Source organism: Corticium candelabrum, chromosome 19 (genome assembly GCF_963422355.1).
Source record: "Corticium candelabrum chromosome 19, ooCorCand1.1, whole genome shotgun sequence".
In the NCBI taxonomy this organism is placed as follows: Eukaryota; Metazoa; Porifera; class Homoscleromorpha; order Homosclerophorida; family Plakinidae; genus Corticium; species Corticium candelabrum.
In genome coordinates, this window is record NC_085103.1 from 3858326 (window position 1) to 3882699 (window position 24374).

Consider the following 24374-nt stretch of genomic DNA (forward strand, 5'->3'; position numbering starts at 1 on the left):
TTCGTGTGTCCGTGCGTGTTTCCGTGTCCTTGCGTGTGTCCGTGTCCGTGCGTGTGTTCGTGTCCGGGTGTGTCCGTGTCCGTTTGCGTGCTTGCGTGCTTGCGTGCGTGCGTGCGTGTGTGTGTGTGTGTGTGTGTGTGTGTGTGTGTGTGTGTGTGTGTGTGTGTGTGTGTGTGTGTGTGTGTGTGTGTGTGTGTGTGTGTGTGTGTGTCAAAAACAGATGACATCATGAACAGCTCACATTTACTGAAATTAAAGATGATGCCACCAACGTCGACAAACTACATACTGAACTGGTTAAATGTCCTGTTTCATAAAGTCAGCTCTCTACTGCACAGAATGAACTAACATTACATTGTGCCTTTAGTTGTGCCTGTTTGTTGTTTGTGTTTTAACTAGATAAATGATATTATTTCTTTTTATTGGTACAAGTATTGCCAGTATGTTACAATATTAAGTAATAATTAATTATTTAATTAATTAACGTTTGTGTATCCAGAAGCAGAACCGTTTGGTGCGTGCGCGAGTCTCCAAATACAGAGTGATGGTGGCATCGTGCACTTCTACTGCGCATGTGTTTTGTGGGAACTCCTCGGACTCCAGACTTTAGTCGCAAATTCGAGCTAGGTGAATTCAACCGCGTCTAATTTCATTAAAATATATTTAAAATATTTAGTTTATTGAATCAAAGTAAGGGTGCAACTATAGATGATCAGTAACTAATTATCATAGTTACACGAAACGAAATATACAAACGTTTGACTTAATTAATGGACAAATTAGACAACTAAACACACAACTACACTTATTTTAACAGTTAGGCATACAAACGAGCAAACAAACTAGCATCGGTTTCCCAAATTCGTTGGCACTACACGGGCTGATATCTCGATAGGGGCGCTTCATCACAGTTGCGTCTTAGCATATGATTTCTTACACGCTGATTACGATTCCGTTATTCCTAAGACTGAATGTTTAGCCAGCAGTCGAGTAATCCGTTGCGACCGTTTCAGACTTTCAAAATGACGACGTCCGTCTTGGTCATCATTTCTTGACGATTTCTTGCGTCTGAAACCGACGCTTGCAATTTATCCCGTTTTCTTGCCTCGAAAAAGTCAAAACAGCACTAAACAATGTTATCTCATCTAGACGAAGGCTGGTAGGTAATCAGCTAGGATTTATCGTTTCCACAAAATCGCCAGTTAGGAGCATCAAACTTCTAAATTTGTTACTAGGAGTTTTCGTATAGACATTGTTTAGTGCTGTTTTGACGGTTTCGAGACAAGAAAATGGGATAAATTGCAAAAGTCGGTTTCAGGTGCAAGAAATCGACAAGAAATCGTCCAAAACGGGCGATTTTGTGAGTCTGAAACGGTCGCAACGGTTTACTCGATTATTGGCTAAGCATAGAGTCTTAGGAATAACGGAATCGTAATCAGTGATAGCAGAACGAAATGTTACGATGCAAATGCAATAAAGGGCCCATTTCGAGGAATTATTCTAGACAGGTTTCTTCAAAAGGAACTCTTTATCACATATGCGTCGTAACATATTGTTCCTTACATGCTGATTACGATTCCGTTATTCCTAAGACTGTAGGTTTAGGCAATAATCGAGTAAACCGTTGCGACCGTTTCAGACTCACAAAATCGCCCGTTTTGGGTCGATTTCTGGCATCTGAAACCGACTTTTGCAATTTATCGCGTTTCTCGCATAGAAACAATTTAAATCAATCAATACGCAATCAAACCATGGTTTTCTCATGTAGACAAAGGCTCCTAGCTAGTCACAAAAAGTTTGATGCTCCAAACAAGTGATTTTGTGAAGATTTGTAAATCTTAGCTGATTAGCAGCGAGCCTTCGTATAGTTAGATGAGATAAACATTGTTTAGTGTTTAGTGTTTTTTTGACTGTTTCTATGCGAGAAAACGCGATAAATTGCAAAAGTCGGTTTCATGCAGGTTCAAGAAATCGACAAGAAATCGTCCAAAACGGACGAAATTTGTGAGTCTGCAACGGTTTACTCGATTATTGGCTAAACATACAGTCTTAAGAATAGTGGAATGGTAATCAGCGATAGAGATCGAAATGTTACGACTCAACTGCAATGAAGGGCATTAGCATAAATTCTAACATGATTCCTCAAAAGGGGCCCTTCATCACTGTTGAATTGCGTCGTAACATATTGTTTCTTATCCATACGCTGATTACGATTCCGTTATTCCTAAGGCTGTATGTTTAGCCAATAATCGAGTAAACTGTTGCGACCGTTTCAGACTCACAAAATTGCCCGTTTTGGACGATTTCTTGTCGATTTCTTACGCCTGAAACCGATTTTGCAATTTATCGCGTTTTCTCACATAGAAACAATTTAGATCAATCAATACCCCGATCAAACAATGTTTTCTCAACTAGACAAAGGCTTCCTAGTCCTAAAGCTAATAGAGTCACAAAAAGTTCGATGCTCCAATTCCAAACGGTAACTCCTATCTCAGTCTCTAACTATGAGCCTTCGTCTATAGATGAGATAGACATTGTTTAGTGCTGTTTTGACTGTCTTTAGACGAGAAAACGCAATATATTGCAAAAGTCGGTTGCAGGTGCAAGAAATCAACAAGAAATCGTCCAAAGTGGGCGATTTTGTGAGTCTGAAACTGTCTCAACGGTTTAATGGATTATTGGTTAAATATACAGTTTTAGGAATAACGGAATGGTAATTAGCGTGTAAGGAACAATATGTTACGACGCAACTGTGATGGAGGGCCCCTTTTGAGGAATCGGTAAGTTTGTTTTATTGTCGGAAATCGTTCTTGTATTTTAATTAACTTACATTTATTACATCAAAGTAAGCGTGTACATTACACGATAATCTCACGGCTGTGGATACCGGAATTATAGTGCCCAATTAACTTATTTAATTAATTAATTAAATAATTAATTAATTAATAAACTACGCCTAAGTAATATATAGTTAGAGATAGCAGTGAAATACATGCCATTGTGTGGACAGTCTTTATAAGTTCTTTAATTAATTTATGATGAATAATGCCAGTTAAAATAAAATTGGCAAATATCACGTGACATTGCTTGATCTCCCGGATATACACATTTGTCTTATCGTACTACTAAAAGTAGTAGTGGAAATTTATTTTTAAAATACGTGTATAGTCTTACGTAGCCAGACCCTATACATCATACAGATGGATGGCATAGATGGAAACCACGTGTGCTACACGCCTGCGCAGTACGTTGGTCTAGTTAACGTAATCACGTGATCTAGCACAATTTTTTAGCGAGTGATATATTTGAAAAAACGTCAATATATAGTTAGTATTAACTGCAGTTAGAAATAGAACAAATAAAATCAATATGAGAATCTTCCAATCCCATGACGACACTAATCTGTACAAAATGTTGAACTGTAAATAGACTCACACGAGTAGCAATGTCTTTATTGAGAGTGCACCTCGACGACACTTCTATGTCTAAAAAGGACGCGTCAAGAGAACAACTAAGTTGGTTAATTGTCACGTGATGAATTCTCAGAAATACAGTATATACAATTAATTAATGTATGCAAATTCTCTAACAACATTCAACCTATTTACAACACCAGTTGCCTTGCACATCAACCAGCATCATTTACTAGTTCAATACACGCAAGAGCCTTCTTGATTCTGAAGAACTGCAAGCTCTAAACAAATCAAATACTATGTGAGCCATGCATGCATATACAGTACAAAGTCAGTATACATACCAACAGACACAAGTTCGTGATGAAAATGACCATCAGTGTCATAGCACAATAGTGAACATGTACAGGTATACTGCAATCATCCGATTCAGGACACACATGTTTGTCATCGTCCAGTGTGATATAAGGCCAGTCCACCACAGTTTGAATCCACTGCACGAGTGTGTAAGAGAAGGCGCCCACAAAGATGAACAACAGCTGCTCAAACAGCAGGCCATCAACAAACAGCGCAACTTTCGTCACAAATGGGCGCTCAACAAAATCCAATGCACCCAGTATATCCAGTAATAGAAAAGAACTGGACACAATCAACAGCAGAGTGGATGCTATGCTGGCCAGCGTGCACGCATTGATGTCTGCGTGAAGCCAACACATGGAAGTAAAACGTCCGTCCAAAATAATGTACATCAACTCTCCACCGAGTATCCGCCGCGCACCAGTCGTCAACACCTGCAACAAGTAATTACACTTGAGTCTACACCTACGGCCGTACGTTGTACGGGCGTTTCCGGAAATTCCGGAAGACAGCCTGATAGCAAGCAGCAGAGCAAACAAGGCAGCTCAATTATGATGCACAAGGAAGTGATCAATACTACAGGCAGTAGAGTATGGCGTTTGTATTTGATCCCGCGGTCAGTGTGAACGGTAGAACTAGTAGACTGTCAACTTGGTTGCTCATCAGGAAGACGATTCACATCGTTCTCAAGCGCGTCAGCATTCGTTTGAGATCCATAACGTTCCATAAATCGGATACTCGTTGGGACAAGTGACTCGAGTATCGAGTATCCCAGACGCAGTGGTCTGAGACGACGTCATGTATTACGTAAAATCTAGCCCTGATGACGTCGGAAAGTGTTGTGCGTATGTACGGACAAAAACAAGAAACTCTTGTGTAGCCAGCCCTTGGGAAAAGTCTGCAGCAGCACGCGTACACAGGGAAGACTTTTGCTGTGGTTGTTCTCCGCTTGTACGTTATCCGCATTCCTAAATTAAATATGCATATATAGGAGTCTAGATTAACTACAGAAGTGCAGGGGTATACGTACTTACTGGTCTCTTGGCCATGTCGGCTGCCAAAAATGGATGGTGCAGAATACTAGGACGACTTGCATCATGCAGTGTATGCATTTTAGTAAAAATTTAGTAGGTTTAGTAGTTTCATTAGTTATATTGCAGCCTACGGTTTTTCTATCTCTGCGCGAATTAATTAATTGCTTATTATTCTATGATAATACCTTTTTCGTGTTTTGTTCAAGTAAACGTTTATATGTGTATATACGCAGGTAAGTTAGTAGATATGCCAGATTTGATGTTGGTATATATACGACGCCAGCACATGCACGAGTGCGCGTATACGCAGTGGTGACAGATTTCTTTAATTAATTACAGTATAGAACATCGCTTGTAAATATAGCCGTCTCTGTCTAGACTAAGAGGTCGGGCCAGCCAATTCGCAACAAGTTAGAAAAGAGAATTGATGATCTCGTAGAAAAGTTCTGTACAAGTAGAAATCGTAGGAGGGTTTTCGAGCAGTCTAGATATATTATCGTGCGATGTATACAAGCAAAGGAACTTTTGCATAGAGTCCCGTATCTAGTTTCGGATAACGGCTAGATTCGGACGCGACATCTTGGTCCAACGCAATTGCCTAAGGATGAAATATACGACAACGTAGAGACGTTAGGTAACTATTCGTGATTCGTGACAATCAATGGATTTGGCTTGTTCTAGCGAGAAGGAGGCTCGATTAAACGTTGACCACGCCCTACCTCTAGACCCGGACAAATACCTCTAGTTTCGGATGGCCTCTCGTGTAGAGCTACCAAAGCACAGACCGAATCTATTTGTTACAGTAGCCTAACACCTCATCTTCCAAACAATCGTATGGGCAGCGTCGTCGTGTTTCGTGCGTAGCCGTGCTAGTCGTCAGAGTTGAGTGAAGTCACGCCCTCTAGTTTCGGATGCCCGAAACACGCTAGATCGTCATTTTGCGAGCAAATTTAGACACTCTGTAGAGATTTTGAGCATAGAATCTCGACGTCTAGTGCTAAAATCAACTTTTAAGACATGTTTAGACATGTTTCTACGTATTTCTAGCCAATTTCTCATCACTCTCTGCAGCGTAGAGATCGTACGGTGCCGTTTGAACATCCAGGGAACAAAATTTCTCTATGGAGCAGTATCTTACTGGCTTGCTACGCAATCTAGAGTAAAAAATGTTTGACTTGCACAATCAAAAGTAGGGTATTCCCCTCTGATAGTGGATATCTATAGCTAGTTTCCTTTTCTCGTGACATGGTAGGACTAATTTGTTCCACTTTTTATACTGCATTTCCTATAAACAAGCGTTCCGGACCTCTCTTTTGCTTCAGTAACAAACAGGGGTAACACACGGCTGATTTTGTAATTGGCGCTACATTGGTCTGAAAATTCGAGGCTAGAGCGCGCAAGAGGGCCTGGTTACGAGGCTAGGCATGTCTAGAGTATGAATCTAGACCAGCCGCATACTTACATACAGTTTATACTGTACCGCAGGATAATGACTAACATGTACAGATGTTGCCCCCTTCCCCCGTACCGCAATAGTTATTGTGTGTGAAGTCAACTTAAAGGAGCATTCCGGAGATATGCGCTAGGCTGCTAGCTCCGCCTTCGCTTGGAAATTCATATGAACCAAGTTGGGTATCTGGGCGCTATCTCAGAGCAAACCCGACAGATGTACGTCAGTTAATTAAAGGGCCTGATTTCCTACACAGACCGATTTTATGAAAAACATTATTTCTATGAACTCTTTCCTTTATAATTTCATTTCATCATCTACTGCTACGTCTGCAAAGTGACAATATTCAAAACTCCTGGCTTCACCTTTAAATCGACGTGCATTCTTCAGTAACCCTTCACTTCCGGTATTCGTTTCCTCGTTTCCTCCTAGTCAGAAGCGACGGTACAACATGACTAGCTCTATTCGTCTCTAAAGTGTAGAAACAGTGTCTGTAGTTTATGTCTAGCTCACTTGCATGTTTCCAATCAACCTTGCAACTTGACGAGAAATTCCGGCGCACTCGACCCTTGCGCGAAGACAGTATACATACGGACGCCACTACGAGCCTTCTTCTTCTATTAAGTTGGCAAAACTAAAGCGTAGAACCAAAACACTTGGCACGACGATTCGCTACACGAGGTACAACAATGTGATGGATCGATTTTTACCTCCGTTTCGCTGACGAGCGCATTTGACGTTTTTTCATACAAAATTTGAACTCCTCAAGGTAGCGCAACTCGTCAAAATGAGCTGAACGCACAAAAAAGAAACTAAGGCCACAAGAAAAAATATTTGTTTGAAAGGAGCGCGCGCACCGATTTTCGGCTCTGCACGGATTTCTTTTATATTTTTATTTTGTACGCATGCGCAAATATTTGTAGTCTAAAGAACTGAACGAAAGATTTCTGCTCTATTCAGGTATGTGTATCATTTTCATAGGGTGTATTTGTGATAGATTTTCTCCTACTTAGCATCTCTGCTTAACATCCGGGCTTTGTCCGGGTTCTTTATAGCGCGCATCGCCATGAGCTTGTCAAAGAGAGTCTGCTGTTGTGGAGGAGCCATTCTGGGCTGCGACGTCGACCAAAACACGGATTGACTGCATTTGTGCAACACGTATAAACGTGTGAGTGCGCCTCTACACGACTCCGCGTAAACGTGCGGTTCTTTTTCGATAAACTGTTTGTCCGCCTGCAGAAGCTAGAGTGAAGACACGACAAACGAGCAACTGTATAGAGTGGTGTCTGCACGTGTACACCGGTTGTGTGGCTTTTGATATCGGTTGATGTTTATTCGCCGATTAAAATTTGATATATGCGGTATGTACTGTGCACAACAACTAGCCTTGCGTATCCAGACCGCTTTTCTATCGCTACTTGCGGTCACGACGGATGCTACAGCGCGGGTTAATCGCATCTTCAGTCAGTGTAGTCTAAAAACAACTCGACTATAACTTAGTGTAAGGTACGTGAAGCCAAGTCGTCAAAATATTTTAGTAAATTCAGTAGGTTTAGTTGCTTCATTAATTGATTTAATTACAAATTACGGTCTTGCTATCTCTGCGTGAATTAATGCTTATTCTACAATCCTATTTCGTGTTCTTTCAAGTATACGTTGATATGCAGGTTAGTTAGTAGATATGCCAGATTTGATGTTGGTACAGTGGATGACGCTAGCACGAGTTCGCGTAGGCGGTGGTAACAGAATTCCTTATTATAGTTTTTTGATTCAATATACAGTAGGTGTTACCATACAATCGAGTATGCATACGTTTGAGTTTACTACAGTTTATATTATATCGTAGGATAATGACTAACGTGCAGACGTTGGCGCCGGTACCGCAATAATTATTATGTGTGAAGTCAATTCTATAATAACATGCAAACAGTGACATTGGACGTAACAGCAATAAGTAATTGAAAGAGAAAAACGCGCGCGCATTGTCATAGAGAGAGACAGCGACTGTACTGCTTTCATTGAATGTTTTAATTTAGAGTTAACCAATGTAGAAAGCTCCGAAAAATGCCATGCTGCCTGAGTAAAAGTCATAGTTGCACGTATATCCCGCTGTCACAGAGAGCCGGTCGTTAGCTGTCAGCACAACCGTTATTCCTGTGTATTGACTTTCGTCGTGACCACCAGGGTTTTGCCGGTAGTGAATAGCTTTGCCAATATTGTTGCTGTCGTTCAACTTGATGTAAAATGAACAGTAATTTTGACTGCTTCCTGAACGTCGGTCATACCAAAATTGAGAATATACATAATACAATCCGTCACGTGGAACTGTAATGTATCCATTATTGTAGACAGTTCCTCCTCGAAGAAAACCTGCAGGTGATGTACTAGTTGACCAGTAGGTAACATGAGTACCTGCATTTATACAAAATTTTTATTGTAATTCATTGCATAGACACACGTGCTCTCGTCACGAACTGAAACTCACCGCCTGAAAGAGCAACGTGCTTGCCACTCCCGTACAGATGAGCAGCTGGTTTTTCTTTAATACAGCATGCATTAAACTAAACAATATTTATGTACTTCGTCTGTTTCAAAAATTATTTACATCTATACCGAGCGCATGATTGTTTCAAATTTGTTTCTCAAGTTTTCAATCTATACGAACAATTCACAACGTGCACTACAGCTTTTCTATAGTTTGTGTTTACATACCTCTCTTTGCAAAGTTGTAACGGGCTTAAAATAACGTTGAAGAGTAGAATCAGTCATCTGCAGACATGTTTAGTTACAATCACTTTATTTTATTAAAGTAATTATATATATAATTTAGTGTGGAATTTACCTCTGGACCGGCAATACCTTGAGGTCCTTGTTCCCCTTTAAAGCCAGAAAATCCTCGTTCTCCCTGTTAGAAAATACTTTAATCATCAGCTTACAAGTCTTTACTTTATTAGTCACATGACTGGTAGTGTCTACCTACTTTGTGACCTCTTTGTCCAGGCGGACCTTGTACGCCAGGATGACCTGGAGGACCCTATCTCAAGTGAAAGACATACTTTACAAATGTTTAACTATTAATTAATATGTTAAGTTAAGTGTACGTACGGGAGCTCCGTCTGTTCCTTCTAATCCCCTTGGTCCAGCATCACCATTTGCCCCCTAGTAAAAATGGAAACAAAACATTTTGACAACAAAAATGAGCAACCGATATCTGAAAACTGACAGCAAGTTTCTAATAAAACCATAAATATTTGTTCAATGTAACTATAATTTGGAAATTATCTTAACCAAAAGTGTGCCATATTAATGTATGTATGTGTGTATATATATATATATATATATATATATATATATATATATATATATATATATATATATATATATATATATATATATATATGTCTTTGCTCTGATCATGTATGTATATACTTTGATGCCTTTTTCACCCTTTGCGCCTGGTGGACCTCGAAAACCGTGTGGACCCTGCAACACAGGCAACTAATTGTAACCAATACTTGATTGTCTTATCTATTATGACAACCTGAATTCCAGTGTTTCCAGGTGAGCCTTGGGAGCCAGTCACGCCCTGCTTACCAGGTGGACCAACCACGCCGGCTGGACCCTTTAAAAATATCACTAATTAATATTTAGTTGTATTCATTGGGTGACAATTTTATCATTGGACAAGACAATAATGAGAGAGAATAAGTGATAAAATAACTGGTACCTGTTTGCCTTGAAGACCTGATTTTCCGATTTCTCCTTTGTCTCCCTTCATACATGCCCAAATACATTTCACTTAGTTATTGTTGTGTAAACGTACTGCATCACTTACACACCTTTGTACCCTTAGATCCTGCAATTCCTGGGCTGCCCTTCATCCCGTTGTGACCCTTGACGAAATATGTTAATTTACTTTGACAATATAGATAAAAATAGACTGCTTGGAGCATTTTAATTAATATATTTATACTAATATAATATATTTAGTTAATAAATGTAATTTATTGGTTTGGTTGAAGTACTTTATCAACTGTAGCTCGATTAAATGTGATGGTGCATTTATATGTATTAGACAATAAATTAAATTGTAGTTTGAAAATTTTTAATTTAAAATAATCAGCTCTAAGAAACTTTGGTAGTTAAATAATTTATAAATTTGAATATACAGTCTATATATGTAGTACGTTGTTAATACACAGTTTGTTAGAAACAGCAACTATTTTAACATTTATATTTATTAATGCATGATATTGTAATGAACGGTGTGCCAGTCTAACTTGTATTTTACAGCTCTTATCCCATAGGCCTACCTAATCTAGCTTCTTTTATTCTATAATATTTAATTACGTTTTGTTCTAAAATAAAAGGTGGCTACTAGTTAATAAATTGTTTGAAGATAAGAATGTGGCAAGAGTTTATCATTGCCTCAGAAGTAGCTGGTGTGTCAGACTAGCAAGCGTGTGGCGTGTGGTCGATAGAAACGTGTGGGAGCGGAGTAGACCACGCGCTGCATGGCTTAATGAGTTTAGTCAGAAAGTCGATTTGTGCGAGACTGCTCGAGAAGAAATACCTATATACCTACCTATACAGTGAAATATGTCGAACAGATGACATCGAGCAGCTGCATCGGTAATATGTAGCGCGCTGTAGCTTACTTACTTACAATCCCAACTTGTCGTGTGTACTGTAGGCTCTCGTCGCCGGTTCCTCCCCTTTATGTTTCATGTACACACTCCGTTTGACACACGACGCGCGTGCATGCAGCTGCCAATGAGTGCTGTGTTGCACTCAAAAGTAGCAAGTTATTGTGCAAAAAATATGAATAAGAATTATATGTTACTAAAATTCTTGCCATCAGATCTGTCCATTACATAGCAATAGTACTCACACTTACTCTCACTCCAGGTTTTCCAGAGTGGCCGGGAGGACCCTAGAATAATATCAATAGCACTAATGAAATCCTAGAATACGATGCAGTGATTATACCATTTCTCCTTTCTCAGGTTGCGGGCATGCCGTGCTACCGACGTTGGCTGTGCTCGAGGAGATGGAGAGCAACAACCAGGTGGCCATCATCACTGAGACGTAAGCTGCAATTGTAGACATGGTTTAGTCCAAATCTGCCGTACTGTGATCGTCTGTCTTGGTCTGGTACTGAATGACAACTGACGGTTGTAAGACGGGTGACCCCCTATAATGTGTAACTGTGATTGACGTCACTGTGTTGAATTTGTTCATATATGGTGAACATAGCCTTGACCGTTTGAATTCCTTCAAATCTGTATACGTCATTAGTTTAGCAGATGTGTCCAAGTATGGTCTTTCAAAGTGCATGTTTGAAATTGGAACGGTGTGTGGTATGGTTATGGTTATGGCGTGGGAGACGAAGGTATTGACAATGGAGTCTCCGATCTAATCTCGGTCATTTACCAGTTACGTTCACTTGTTCTCCGCCAACGACCTGACCCAGCTGCTACGCTACCGTTGGAGTCTTTTTGTATGGGTAGCAACTAGAACTGTAGGAGTGTTCATACTATATGTATGTGTACTTGTAATTTACATGATTAGTGATTAGCACAGGATGATGGCGAGCGTCGATGAACCTCAAAATTGGGAGGCAAGCTGCTGCGGTTTTAACTTTTACGAAACGTTTTCTATTGTCTAAATTCTAAAGGTCGCACCTACTAATATTGTTGGGCCATGATCTCCCCAGGCAGATGAGTAGCGACGCCACTGATACACCATGATAGGGTGATCAGTGCGTGGGTTGTTCTTTTGCACTCTGGTTGAGTAGACAATAGATCAACTACAATTAGGGACGAGGATGCAACATGTTACGGTCGGTTGGACGAGTTCCAGCAAGGATTCGCCGGGTAGATGCTGATTATTATGAGAAATTCTTACTGCTGACAGACCACCTTGAGTCGAAGGGTGAACGTGGTCGCTCGCTGAACGGTTAATAGTACAGACCGAAGTTCCTACTAATACAGTATACATCAAATCTAAGAAGTGCCTAAGATACAAGAAGTCGATGTATGGAACTAGTATCCGCCAAATTATGCGAAATGACCACACACCACTTGTTTCGTGTTTACATGCTTGGCTTGTCCAGCAATAGCTACCCTGTACGTCTGTTAGCGGTTCAACTAGTAAAACTGCTCGTACGTACTTCACACATGCACAAATACGAGTAACTAATATATGTGCCTAATTTTTTTAGCTGACGCCATCTCTCTCCTCAAGTCACATTATATGACGACACGACGCTTGGTGTTGACGACACCGGGGTTATAATCTCTCGTAAATTGGATAGCTATAAACGTTCCGGTCAAAGCGTCACCGTGCATCTCGCTATTTCGGTCTGTATGTAGCGTCGAACAAGAACACAAGAACGAGTTGATTGCATGACTGTATTTACGCACACGTGTGTGAATGCGTCAGACTAATGTGTAAACGTGTATGCGTTTTACCAAATCAATATCTCTGCATCAACATGCGGGACGGAGAGGGGGTACTGATGAAATCCAGAAAAGCATGATTTGTTAGTTAAACCGTCAGCAATTAGAAGTCGTACTATACTTTGATTAGATGGCAAAAATATTATAACGGTTTACAGAATTGCTAAAAGACTTCGAGCTGGAGTAGCACAATACAAGCTCCAGTTAATTGTTTGTTCAAAATCGATCAAGAAGAAATCCCTAGAAAGTGGGTGATGTCGAACATATGACATCGAGCAGCTACATCGGGAATATGTAGCTCGCTCCAGCTTACTGACAATCCCAACTTGTGATGTGCCGTGTACATGACACTCCGTTTGACGCACGACGTGCATGCATGAAGCTGCCAATGAGAGTGCTGTGTTGCACTCAAAGGTAGGAACTTATTTTTCAAAAAAATATTACTAAAGATATGTTACTAAAATTCATGTCATCAGATCTGTCCATTACCTATCACTACTACTCACACTTACTCTCACTCCAGGTTTCCCAGAGTGGCCGGGAGGACCCTAGAATAGAATCAATAGCACTAATGAAATCCTGGAATACGGTGCAGTGATTAGACCATTTCTCCTTTCTCAGGTTGCGGGCATGCCGTGTTACCGACGTTGGCTGTGCTCGAGGAGATGGAGAGCAACAAACAGGTGGCCATCATCATCGACACGTAAGCTGCAATTATAGACATGGTTTTGGCCAAATCTGTCGTACTGTGATCGTCTGTCTTGGTCTGGTACTGAATGACAACTGACAGTTGTAAGACGGGTGACCTCCTAAAGGTGCAGCTTTGAATGACGTCACTGTGTTGAATTTTATCGCCGACCAAATATGCGGAATCTGTGCTTAGTTAATCTCAACTTATACGACGGCATGACGCAGAGATGGGCTGTGACGACACGGTTTGCATACTCTCTTGTAATTGGATAATCACAACAAGCACGTTCAACGGTCTCTATAACGCGCTTCATTAATTACGTCTCGCCGTTCTTGGCTGCGACGTCGAGCCAAACACGGATTGACTGCATTTGTGCAACACGTATAGACGTGTGAGTGCGTCTCTACACGACTCCGCGTAAACGTGCGGTTCTTTTTCGATAAACTGTTTGTCTGTCTGGAGAAGCTAGTGTGGAGACACGACAAACGAGCAACTGTATAGAGCGGTGTCTGCACCTGTACACTGCTTGTGTGGCTTTTGGCATCGTTTGATGTTTATTCGCCGATAAAATTTGATATATGTGGTATGTACCGTGTACAACAACTAGCCTTGCGTTTCCAGACCGCTTTCCCTCTCACTACTTGCGGTCACGACGGATGCTACAGCACGGGTTAATCGCATCTTCAGTCAGTGTAGTCTAAAACAACTCGACTATAACTTAGTGTAAGGTACGTGAAGCCAAGTCGTCAAAATATTTTAGTATATTCAGTAGGTTTAGTTGCTTCGTTAATTAATTTAATTACAAATTACGGTCTTGCTATCTCTGCGTGAATCAATGCTTATGCTACAATTCTAGTTCGTGTTCTTTCAAGTATACGTTGATATGCAGGTTAGTTAGTAGATATGTCAGATTTGATGTTGGTACAGTGGATGACGCTAGCACGAGTGCGCATAGGCGGTGCATGGTGACAGAATTCTTTATTATAGTTTTTGATCCAATATACAGTAGGTGTTACCATACAATCGAGTATGCATACGTTTTGAGTTTACTACAGTTTATACTATATCGTAGGATAATGACTAAGGTACAGATGTTGGCGCCGGTACCGCAATAATTATTATGTGTGAAGTTAATTCTACCATAAATATGCAAACAGAGACATTGGACGTAACAGCAATTAGTAATTGAAAGAGAAAAACGCGCGCGCATTGTCATAGAGAGAGACAGCGACTGCACTGCTTTCATTGAATGTTTTAATTAAGAGTTAACCAATGTAGAAAGCTCCAAAAAATGCCATGTCGTATGTGTAAAAGTCATAGTAGCACGTATGTCCCACTGTCACAGAAAGCCGGTCGTTAGCTGTCAGCATAACCGTTATTCCTGTGTATTGACTTTCGTCGTGACCACCAGGGTTTTGCCGGTAGTGAATAGCTCTGCCAATATTGTTGCTGTTGTTCAACTTGATGTAAAATGAACACCAATTTTGACTGCTTCCTGAACTTCGGTCATACCAAAATTGAGAATATACATAATACAATCCGTCACGTGGAACTGTAATGTATCCATTATTGTAGACAGTTCCTCCTCGAAGAAAACCTGCAGGTGATGTACTAGTTGACCAGTAGGTAACACGAGTACCTGCATTCATACAAATTTTTATTGTATCTCATTGCATAGACACACGTGCTCTCGTCACCAACTGAAACTCACCGCTTGAAAGAGAAACGTACCCGCCATTCCCGTACAGATGAGCAGCAGGTTTTTCTTCAATACAGCATGCATTAAACTAAAACAATATTTATGTAAATCGTCTGTTTCAAAAAACATTTTACATCCATCTATACCGAGCGCATGATTGTTTCAAATTTGTTTCTCAAGTCTTCAACCTATACAAACAATTCACAACGTGCTCTACTGCGTTTCTATAGTTTGTGTTTACATACCTCTTTTTGCAAAGTTGCAACGGGCTTAAAATAACGTTGAAGAGTAGCATCAGTCATCTGCAGACATGTTTAGATAAAATCATTATATTTTGTTAAACTAATTATATATATAATTTAGTGTGAAATTTACCTCTGGACCGGCAATACCTTGAGGTCCTTGTTCTCCTTTAAAGCCAGAAAATCCTCGTTCTCCCTGTTACAAAATACTTCAATCATCAGCTTACAAGTCTTTACTTTATTAGTCACATGACTGGTAGTGTCTACCTACTTTGTGACCTCTTTGTCCAGGCGCACCTTGTACGCCAGGATGGCCTGGAGGACCCTATCTCAAGTGAAAGACATACTTTACAAATGTTTAACTATTAATTAATACTTTAAATTAGGTGTACGTACGGGAGTTCCGTCTGTTCCTTCCAATCCCCTTGGTCCAGCATCACCGTTTCCCCCCTAGTAAAAATGGAAACAGAACATATTGGCAACAAAAATGAGCAACCGATATCTGAAAACTGACAGCAAGTTTGTAATAACACGATAAATATTTGTTCAACGTAACTGTAATTTGGAAATTATAATAATCAAAAGTATGGCACAATAATGTATATATATATATATATATATATATATATATATATATATATATATATATATATTCTGTAAGCATGTATGTATATACTTTGATGCCTTTTTCACCCTTTGCGCCTGGTGGACCTTGAAAACCTTGCGGACCCTGGAACACAACTAATTGTAACCAATACTTAATTGTCTTATCTATCATGAGAAACCTGAATCCCAGTGTTTCCAGGTGAGCCTTGGGAGCCAGTAACGCCCTGCTTACCAGGTGGACCAACGACTCCAGCTGGACCCTGAAACAATATCATTAATTAATATTTCAGTTGTATCAATTAGTTAACAATTCTCATCAGGCAAAATAATAAAGAAATAATGATTAATTACTAGTACCTGTTTGCCTTGAGGACCTGATTTTCCCATTTCTCCTTTGTCTCCCTTTGTAGAAGCTCAAATGCATTTAGTATATCCTATTGCAGTGTGAAGAGACTGCATCACTTACACACCTTTGTACCCTTAGATCCTGCAACTCCTTGGCTGCCTTTAGCCCCGTTGTGGCCCTTGATAAAATACACGTGTGCCAATTCGATAGAAATAGATTTGCAATATTTTTTCCAAAATTTCAAATACATGTAATAAGTTTTAGCGCAATAAATCTAACCTTACCCTCACTCCAGGTTTACCAGAGTGGCCGGGAGGACCCTAGCAAAATAGCACTAGTAAAGTCATAAAATATACAAAATACGATGTAGTGATTATACCATTTCTCCTTTCTCAGGTTGTGGGCATGCCGTGCTACCGACGTTGGCTGTGCTCGAGGAGATGGAGAGCAACAAACAGGTGGCCATCATCATCGACACGTAAGCTGGAATTATAGACATGGTTATGTCCGAATCTGTTGTACTGTGATCGTCTGTCTTGGTCTGGTACTGAATGGCAACTGACGGTTGTAGGACGTGCGACCTCCTAATGTTTAGCTCTGAATGACGTCATTGTGTGAATGAGTTCTTATATGGCAAACATAGCCTCGACCATTTGAATCATTTAACTTCGTATGTCATAAGTTTAGTAATTGTCTCCAAATATGGTTCTCAAACCGCATGTTTTGAACGCAGTGTGCTTATACAAGCATGGAGACGGAAGAAAGGAGGAGGATCAGTTCAATGCGTAGGCTTTATCCACACGTGCACTAAACCAGAGACAGATGGGTATCTAACCATTGGATTCCTTTGGATGGTTTTGTGTTTGATCTGATCAGGACAGCGAGCGACTGCACCATTATTTGATACAATTACCAGCCTTGTTGCTGCCAGGCTAGCAAACTGCAAGCGGCAAAGGATAAAATCTGTAGGTAGGTGTAATGTTTGGGTATTGTTTACACACGTTGTTGATATATCTACGGTGTCGTAGCTATGCAATGTTGCTATTGTTCTCGCTACCTTCAACTGTTTGGTTGTAGCCCTGGTTGCTGTCGGTCTGTCTGTTTATTATGAGGGGCAACACATAACTTATTCAACTTTACTTAGACAGAGTTGGGAATACTGGAGTCGCTCCCTATTGGCAAAGGGTGCTCGCTACCTAGCAGTTTTGCCACACCATGCAGTGTCAGTATTCAAAACAACGTGTGTGTGTGTGTGTGTGTGTGTGTGTGTGTGTGTGTGTGTGTGTGTGTGTGTGTGTGTGTGTGTGTGTGTGTGTGTGTGTGTGTCTGTCTGTCTGTCTGTCTGTCTGTGTTGTGTGTGTGTGTGTGTGTGTGTGTGTGTGTGTGTGTGTGTGTGTGTGTGTGTGTGTGTGTGTGTGTCTGTGTCTGTGTCTGTGTCTGTGTCTGTGTCTGTCTGTATATCTGTCTCTCTGCCTGCCTGCCTGCCTGTGTGTGTGTGTGTGTGTGTGTGTGTGTGTGTGTGTGTGTGTGTGTGTGTGTGTGTGTGTGTCTGTGTGTGTCTGTGTGTGTGTGTGTGTGTGTGTGTGTGTGTGTGTGTGTGTGTGTGTGTGTGTGTCTGTGTGTCTGTGTGTCTGTGTGTGTGTGTGTGTGTGTGTGTGTGTGTGTGTGTGTGTGTGTGTGTGTGTGTGTGTGTGGTGTGTGTGTGTGTGTGTGTGTGTGTGTGTGTGTGTGTCTGTGTGTGTGTGTGTCTGTGTGTGTGTGTGTGTGTGTGTGTGTGTGTGTGTGTGTGTCTGTGTGTGTGTGTGTGTGTGTGTGTCTGTGTGTCTGTGTGTGTGTGTCTGTGTGTGTGTGTGTGTGTGTGTGTGTGTGTGTGTGTGTGTGTGTGTCTGTGTGTGTGTGTGTCTGTGTGTGTCTGTGTGTGTGTGTGTCTGTGTGTGTGTGTGTTTGTGTGTGTGTGTGTGTGTGTGTGTGTGTGTGTGACCTTCACTATAATCTATTCAACGTCTAACTCTCCTTTTCATATCGCTTGTTTGCAGAAGGCAAGCAAAGCATATGGTGCATTACAGAAAAAAACTGTGGAGTCAACGAGGTATACAGGTAAAGACCAAACTCAAGGTGTACAAGGCAGCTGTGATCTCAACACTTTTGTATGGATCGCAGTCTTGGCCGTTGTACAGAAGAAACGTTCAAGAACTAGAGAAATTTCACCTTCGTTGTCTTCGACGAATCTTAAGAATTCATTGGACTGAAAGAGTGACAAATGCTGAGGTTCTGAAAAGAGCTGAATTGACAGGCATTGAATGCATGTTGATCAAACAACAACTGAAATGGGTCGGTCATGTCGTCAGAATGGATGACAGAAGATTTCCCAAACAGGTGTTTTATGGTCAACTTCCAAATGCTCCAAGAAAAGCTGGTGGTCAGAAGTTGAGATACAAAGATACTGTTAGACATAACCTGCAAAGGGTTGACATTAGACAAGATAATTGGGAAGTGCTGGCTTCAGAGCGTGTAGTCTGGAAAGGAAAGATAAATTCAGGTTTAAAGAGTTTTGAGGAAAAGCGAGTGAACAAGATGATAGAGAAGAATCAGTTGCGTCACAATCTGTTGTCAGGAATTACAGCTACTGAATATATTTGCAGTAAATGTCAAAGAGATTGTCGTTCACGGATTGGTCTCTTGTCACATGAGCGTGCCCACAAAAGACGAAAAGACAACTCTCTTAGTGACAAATGACTAACTTAGATGACTGTATTTATATATACGTATTGGAGAGGAGTCGTGAGCTCGAAAACGAGTAGCGAAGAAGAAGAAGAAGTGTGTGTGTGTGTGTGTGTGTGTGTGTGTGTGTGTCTGTGTGTGTCTGTGTCTGTGTCTGTGTCTGTGTCTTTGTCTGTGTCTGTGTCTGTGTCTGTGTCTGTGTCTGTCTGTCTGTGTGTCTGTCTGTCTGTCTGTCTGTCTGTCTGTCTGTCTGTCAATCATCATTTATTTCTTACAATCACACTATCATACATCACAGCAGAAACTACTCGACTAAAGCTAAATGCTTTATAGTGTTCATAGGTAAGTGTATACATATTTTCTGAGGCAAAAGAGACAACTAAAAGTACACTAATGATAAAAGAATTGAGTGCTGAGTGACTCGGGAATCTGACACCCACCACACAACACATTCAATTTCTTCTGAATGACCCGTGCGTTGCACTTTTGCAGCTGCACTGAAAAACGTTTACGCCAGAAGTCCACAAATTCCGGTGCGTTTGGCTGACCAACTTCGTCTGATGAGAAAGCTGCTAGCTTTCGCAAGAAGTTCCTGGCCTCTTCTCCCCATGCACCGAAATGTTCGAATACCAAGGGGATGGCTTTGAGAACTGAAGTCCCAGGGAGCTTTTGTTGGCTGTATTTTGCCGCCTTCCTATTCTCACGTTGTTTAGCAGCGACGCCTGTTCTATCAGCAGAGCTTGGAAATGCATCCGCACTCCAAGGGTGGGCTAGAGAGATGTCCAGGTCGAGGTTGGAAGCTGATTCAGAATCGAACATGACAATGTCAGGCCTGTAATCTGAAGTGACATATCTGTTCCTTGGCTCCCGTCGATGGTGGATTTGGAGGCTCCTAAGGCAATCAGACCACACCCCAGCAATTGATTCGTGAGACCAAATAGGGCCTCCACCGGTCTTGCATGTGAGTAGGTGGTATCCGCTGTCATCCAGTGGTGCACTGCAGTTGCATGCCTCTGACCAATGTGACAGAGAGAAGGGCAATCCAAGCCTCACAAGCGACGCCAAGCGAAAATCGCAGGGTTTGAATGCGAAACCTTGTGATGCAGGGATTGCATTTAGCCATGCTCCAGCTCCTTTTCCCTGTAGGGAATATAACCTAGAGGCATCTCTAGCCGTAGCAGAGTTATTTAATGAAAGTTGTAGTTGGTCTGCAAAGAACTGATTTGAAAGTCTGCTTTGAAGTTTCTTAGGATTTGCCAGATAGTCAGTCTGTCTGTCTGTGTGTCTGTCTGTCTACAAACGACAGTGGCATAATGTTTGACTGCAATGTTGTAGGCCAAGTCCATTAATGTGTTATAATTTGCTTAGTTATGAAGGACTGGTAGATATTTGAAAGTTTCCTGTACATACGTAGAGTTTTGATGATAATAAATGAATCTGTCTGTCTGTCTGTCTGTCTGTCTGTCTGAGAAGAGAAGAAGACCAATAAGTATACTGGAGAAATTCTACCAGGAGGGACGTCATCAAAGTGTATACCACTAGTGTTTGAGCACTTTGGTAGATGGGGCCTGCAAGCCGATGCCTTCTTACACACACTCTCAAAACAGTGCAGCTGTATTGAGGAAGACCCCTTTCGTAGTGCAGAACAATTTAAAACTTTTTGGAGGAAACGGTTCTCTTTGATTCTTCAAAGATGCAACGCAAAAGTAATCCTCAAAAAGTTGTCAAGAGTTTCAGAAACAAAGAATGACATGGACAAGCTTTTTGGCTTTAATGTACAGATCCAAGTCCACTAATGTTTTAGAGCATTTCGCTGTGAAGGACTGGTTCATTATAGAAGTTTAGGATGTGTAACAAGTAGAGGATCTGTAACAATAATAATCTGTCTGTCTGTCTGTCTGTCAATGGTAGTATATTTTCAAACATGAACTATGGTACAATAGCAATTAAAGGCTAATTACGAGTCCATACAGATTTCAAGTTCTGTCTGTCTGTATGCGTGTCTGTGTGTCTGTGTGTCTGTGTCTGTGTGTGTGTGTGTGTGTGTGTGTGTGTGTGTGTGTGTGTCTGTCTGTCTGTCTGTCTGTCTGTCTGTCTGTCTGTCTGTCTGTCTGTCTGTCTGTCTGTCTGTCTATCTGTCTGTCTGTCTGTCTGTCTGTCTGTCTGTCTAGTTCTTTTGCTTCTTACTTCAAGCCAATTCAACATGGAATTGCAACACCTGGTGGGGCTGAGCTTTTAGTTCATCACCTTTCATTCCTTATGGAGAATAACCCAGGCTTGTCTGTTCTCTGTACCGATGTCAAAAATGCCTTCAATTCAGTATCGAGAGACAGTATTCTAAGTCAGGTCATGAAAGTGTTTCCTGAAATATACCATCACGTAAGGCAAATGTATGACAGTCCGAGTACCTTGATTTATGTCAAGGGGAAAGATATAGTGAAACTACAATCAGAGGAAGGAGTTCACCAGGGTGACCCTCTTGGTCCAGTCCTGTTCTCAATTGCTTTACAACCAATCATTGCCTCAGTTCAAGACCGTCATCAAGATACAACTATGCTGGCGTATTTGGATGACGTATATGTTGTTGGTTTGCCTGAATCTTCCATCTCAGTCTTTGATGATGTAAAAGGCTCCCTCAAAGATGTTGGCCTGACTATACGAGACGAGAAATGCAAGCTGTATTACCCAGATGCGCCAGAGCACTTCGCTACAACAGTTCCTATTACAAGAGTAGGAGTCCATGTGTTGGGGACGCCTATAGGCGCACCTAGTTACATCCAATCAAGTTGTACAAGGGTAGCACAGGATGGCAGTTCACTTTGCTCTAAGCTAAAAGATCTTGATGATCCTCAGTGCAGTCTTCTGTTACTCAGACATTGCCACGTCCCAAAAATGAATCATCTTGCCAGGACTATATCTCCCAGGGATGTATCAGAAGCTGCGGGTATCCATGACCTCCTTACCAGAAAGACTTTCACTGACATCATAGGATTGGATCGGTTGGACGACACCAAGTGGAAACAAGCATCCCTGAAAATTAAATTCGGTGGATTCGGGCTCACGTCAATTCGAGGTACAGCTCCTGCTGCATTTTTGGCAGCATGGGCACACTCACTTAAAGAACTCCCCAACAGATTTCCATCAATGTGTCGAGACTTAGAAAATCTCTATCAAAGCAGCCCTAAGAATGATTCCTCTACCATAAGGTCAACCTTGTATCAAGCAGTGTCTAATCTTCCTCCCAAGTCAAACTTGGACGATGAAGAAGAAGTTATATATCACACTCTAGAGGAGATGATCAAGAACCCCAGGAAACTACAGCATCGTTTATCAACGGACATTTCCTGCATGGAAGCAGCAACATTTACCAATAGAATAGTTGAGGAAAAGGACGCGGGAAGAATGAGATCCTTGCAAGGACGAGGGGCGGGAGGATGGCTTGAAACAGTCCCCACTTCAGACAAGCACGCACTAAAGCAGAATGAATTTCGTCTAGCGTCTTGTCTGAGGTTGGGTGTCTGTCTGCCATTCAGTCAGCTCCTTGTAAAATGTGAGTGTGGAGCAGAGCTGGACAGAGAAGGATATCACTTGATTACATGTAAGTATGGGGGAGGTCCTGTCTGGACGCACAACACCCTAGTTTCTGGATGGAGCGAGTGTCTCAGCGATTTGCTCATATGCCACCAGATTGAGCCAAGACACAGATACATCCACACTGAAGATAGACCAGACATCACATTTTACGACGTAGACTCAGGAACAACAAAAGAGATAGATGTTGCTATGGCTCATCCCTGGAGCAAAGATACCATCAAGGGAGCGTCCACGACATGTGGATATGCAGCAACAAAACGAGAGGCAAGGAAGGAAGTAAAGTATCGCAAAGAATCATTACCAGATGGTTCTAAGCCTTTTGTTACTCCTCTGGTGTTCGAACACTTTGGTCGTTGGGGACCCAAAGCAGAGGAATTTTTAAATGAGCTTGCAAAGAAGTCCAAAGACATGCTGGGAAGGAAAAATGAAGCAGCGTTTAGAAGCTATTGGAGAAGAAGATTTTCTGTGATTATTCAGAAATGTAACAGTAGAGTTGTTTTAAGAAAGCTATCTAGGCTTTCATTGAATTGTTTGGATGGACAAGACAAGCTAGAGATGGACAAAGCCATTCATAGTTCTATTCATTAATTAAAACGAAGAACAGTAGGAGAGTAGAACTTTTAGTACTGCAGCAAGTGATGTAAGTAGTGACGTTTGATGACAATAAAACAAATCTGTCTGTCTGTCTGTCTGTCTGTCTGTCTTTCTGTCTGTCTGTCTGTCTGTCTGTCTGTCTGCCTGTCTGTTTGTCTGTCTATCTTTATGTCTCTCTGTTTGTCTGTTTGTCTGTTTGTCTGTCTGTCTGTGTTTGTGTGTGTGTGTTTGTGTGTGTGTGTGTGTGTGTGTGTGTGTGTGTGTGTGTGTGTGTGTGTGTGTGTGTATGTGTGTGTGTGTGTGTGTGTGTGTGTGTGTGTGTGTGTGTGTGTGTGTGTGTGTGTGTGTGTGTGTGTGTGTGTGTGTTCATGCACTATGCATGTCTAATGTCACACCGGATTTTCATATTTTTTTCTAGGAAATCTCCACTCTCGTGTTGTATCGACTGATAACATTTTTGGTTGCATCAAAAACAGATGACATCATGAACAGCCCACATTTACTGAAATTAAAGATGATGCGACGAACGTCAACACACTGCACACTAAATTAGTTGAATGTCCTGTTTCATAAAGTAAGCTGTCTACTGCACAGAATAAACTAAAATTACATTGTGCCTTTAGTTGTGCATGGTTGTTGTTTATGTTATGACTAGATAAATGATATTATGTTTTTTATTGGTACAAGTATTGCCAGTATGTTACAATCTTAGTTAATAGTTAATTAATTAATTAATTAACGCGTGTGTATTCAAAGCAGAACCGTTTGGCGCGTGCGCGACTCTCCATATACAGAGTGATTGTCTACTTCTACTGCGCATGCGTTTACGTGGGAACTCCTCGGACTCCAGACTTTAGTCGCAAATTCGAGCTATGTGAATTCAACTGCGTCTAATTTTGTTAAACTATATTTAAAAGTTTAGTTTATTGCATCAAAGTAAGTGTGCAACTATAGATTATCAGTAACTAATTATCATAGTTACACGAAGCGAAGTATACAAACGTTTGAATTAATTAATGGACAAATTAAACAACTAAACACATAAATACAGTTATTCTAACAGTTAGGCATACAAACGAGCAGACAAACTAGCCTCGGTTTCTCAAATTCGTTGGCGCTACACATGTAGTCTCGCGCAGCCAGCCTCTTCCCCTTTTTCTTGCCTC

The 24374-nt window shown here is 41.2% G+C and overlaps 4 protein-coding genes across 4 annotated transcripts; 1 reads left to right on the forward strand and 3 right to left on the reverse strand.

Annotated features, from left to right (window-relative positions):
- Positions 1-8154: 8154 nt before the first annotated feature.
- On the reverse strand, positions 8155-11404 carry LOC134195031 (collagen alpha-1(X) chain-like). The gene is made up of 13 exons (XM_062664030.1): positions 11244-11404; positions 11152-11187; positions 10094-10147; positions 9982-10026; positions 9796-9876; positions 9684-9737; positions 9360-9413; positions 9235-9288; positions 9097-9159; positions 8967-9023; positions 8868-8909; positions 8740-8815; positions 8155-8666 (listed from the first exon to the last, which is right to left on the reverse strand). Exons 1-13 carry the CDS (start codon positions 11361-11363, stop codon positions 8293-8295), a joined length of 1110 nt encoding a protein of 369 aa, XP_062520014.1. The 5' UTR covers positions 11364-11404; the 3' UTR covers positions 8155-8292.
- Positions 11405-14443: 3039 nt separating this feature from the next.
- LOC134194969 (pulmonary surfactant-associated protein D-like) lies at positions 14444-16843 on the reverse strand. Its single transcript, XM_062663958.1, has 13 exons — positions 16679-16843; positions 16584-16619; positions 16424-16477; positions 16311-16355; positions 16133-16213; positions 16024-16077; positions 15744-15797; positions 15619-15672; positions 15481-15543; positions 15351-15407; positions 15252-15293; positions 15118-15193; positions 14444-15045 (listed from the first exon to the last, which is right to left on the reverse strand). Exons 1-13 carry the CDS (start codon positions 16796-16798, stop codon positions 14672-14674), a joined length of 1110 nt encoding a protein of 369 aa, XP_062519942.1. The 5' UTR covers positions 16799-16843; the 3' UTR covers positions 14444-14671.
- Positions 16844-19261: 2418 nt separating this feature from the next.
- Positions 19262-19849, reverse strand: LOC134195161 (uncharacterized). The gene has a single exon (XM_062664168.1). The coding sequence runs from the start codon at positions 19837-19839 to the stop codon at positions 19411-19413; it is 429 nt and encodes a 142-aa protein (XP_062520152.1). The 5' UTR covers positions 19840-19849; the 3' UTR covers positions 19262-19410.
- A 1430-nt stretch (positions 19850-21279) lies between these two features.
- LOC134194609 (uncharacterized) lies at positions 21280-23305 on the forward strand. Its single transcript, XM_062663552.1, has one exon. The coding sequence runs from the start codon at positions 21280-21282 to the stop codon at positions 23200-23202; it is 1923 nt and encodes a 640-aa protein (XP_062519536.1). The 3' UTR covers positions 23203-23305.
- Positions 23306-24374: the final 1069 nt, after the last annotated feature.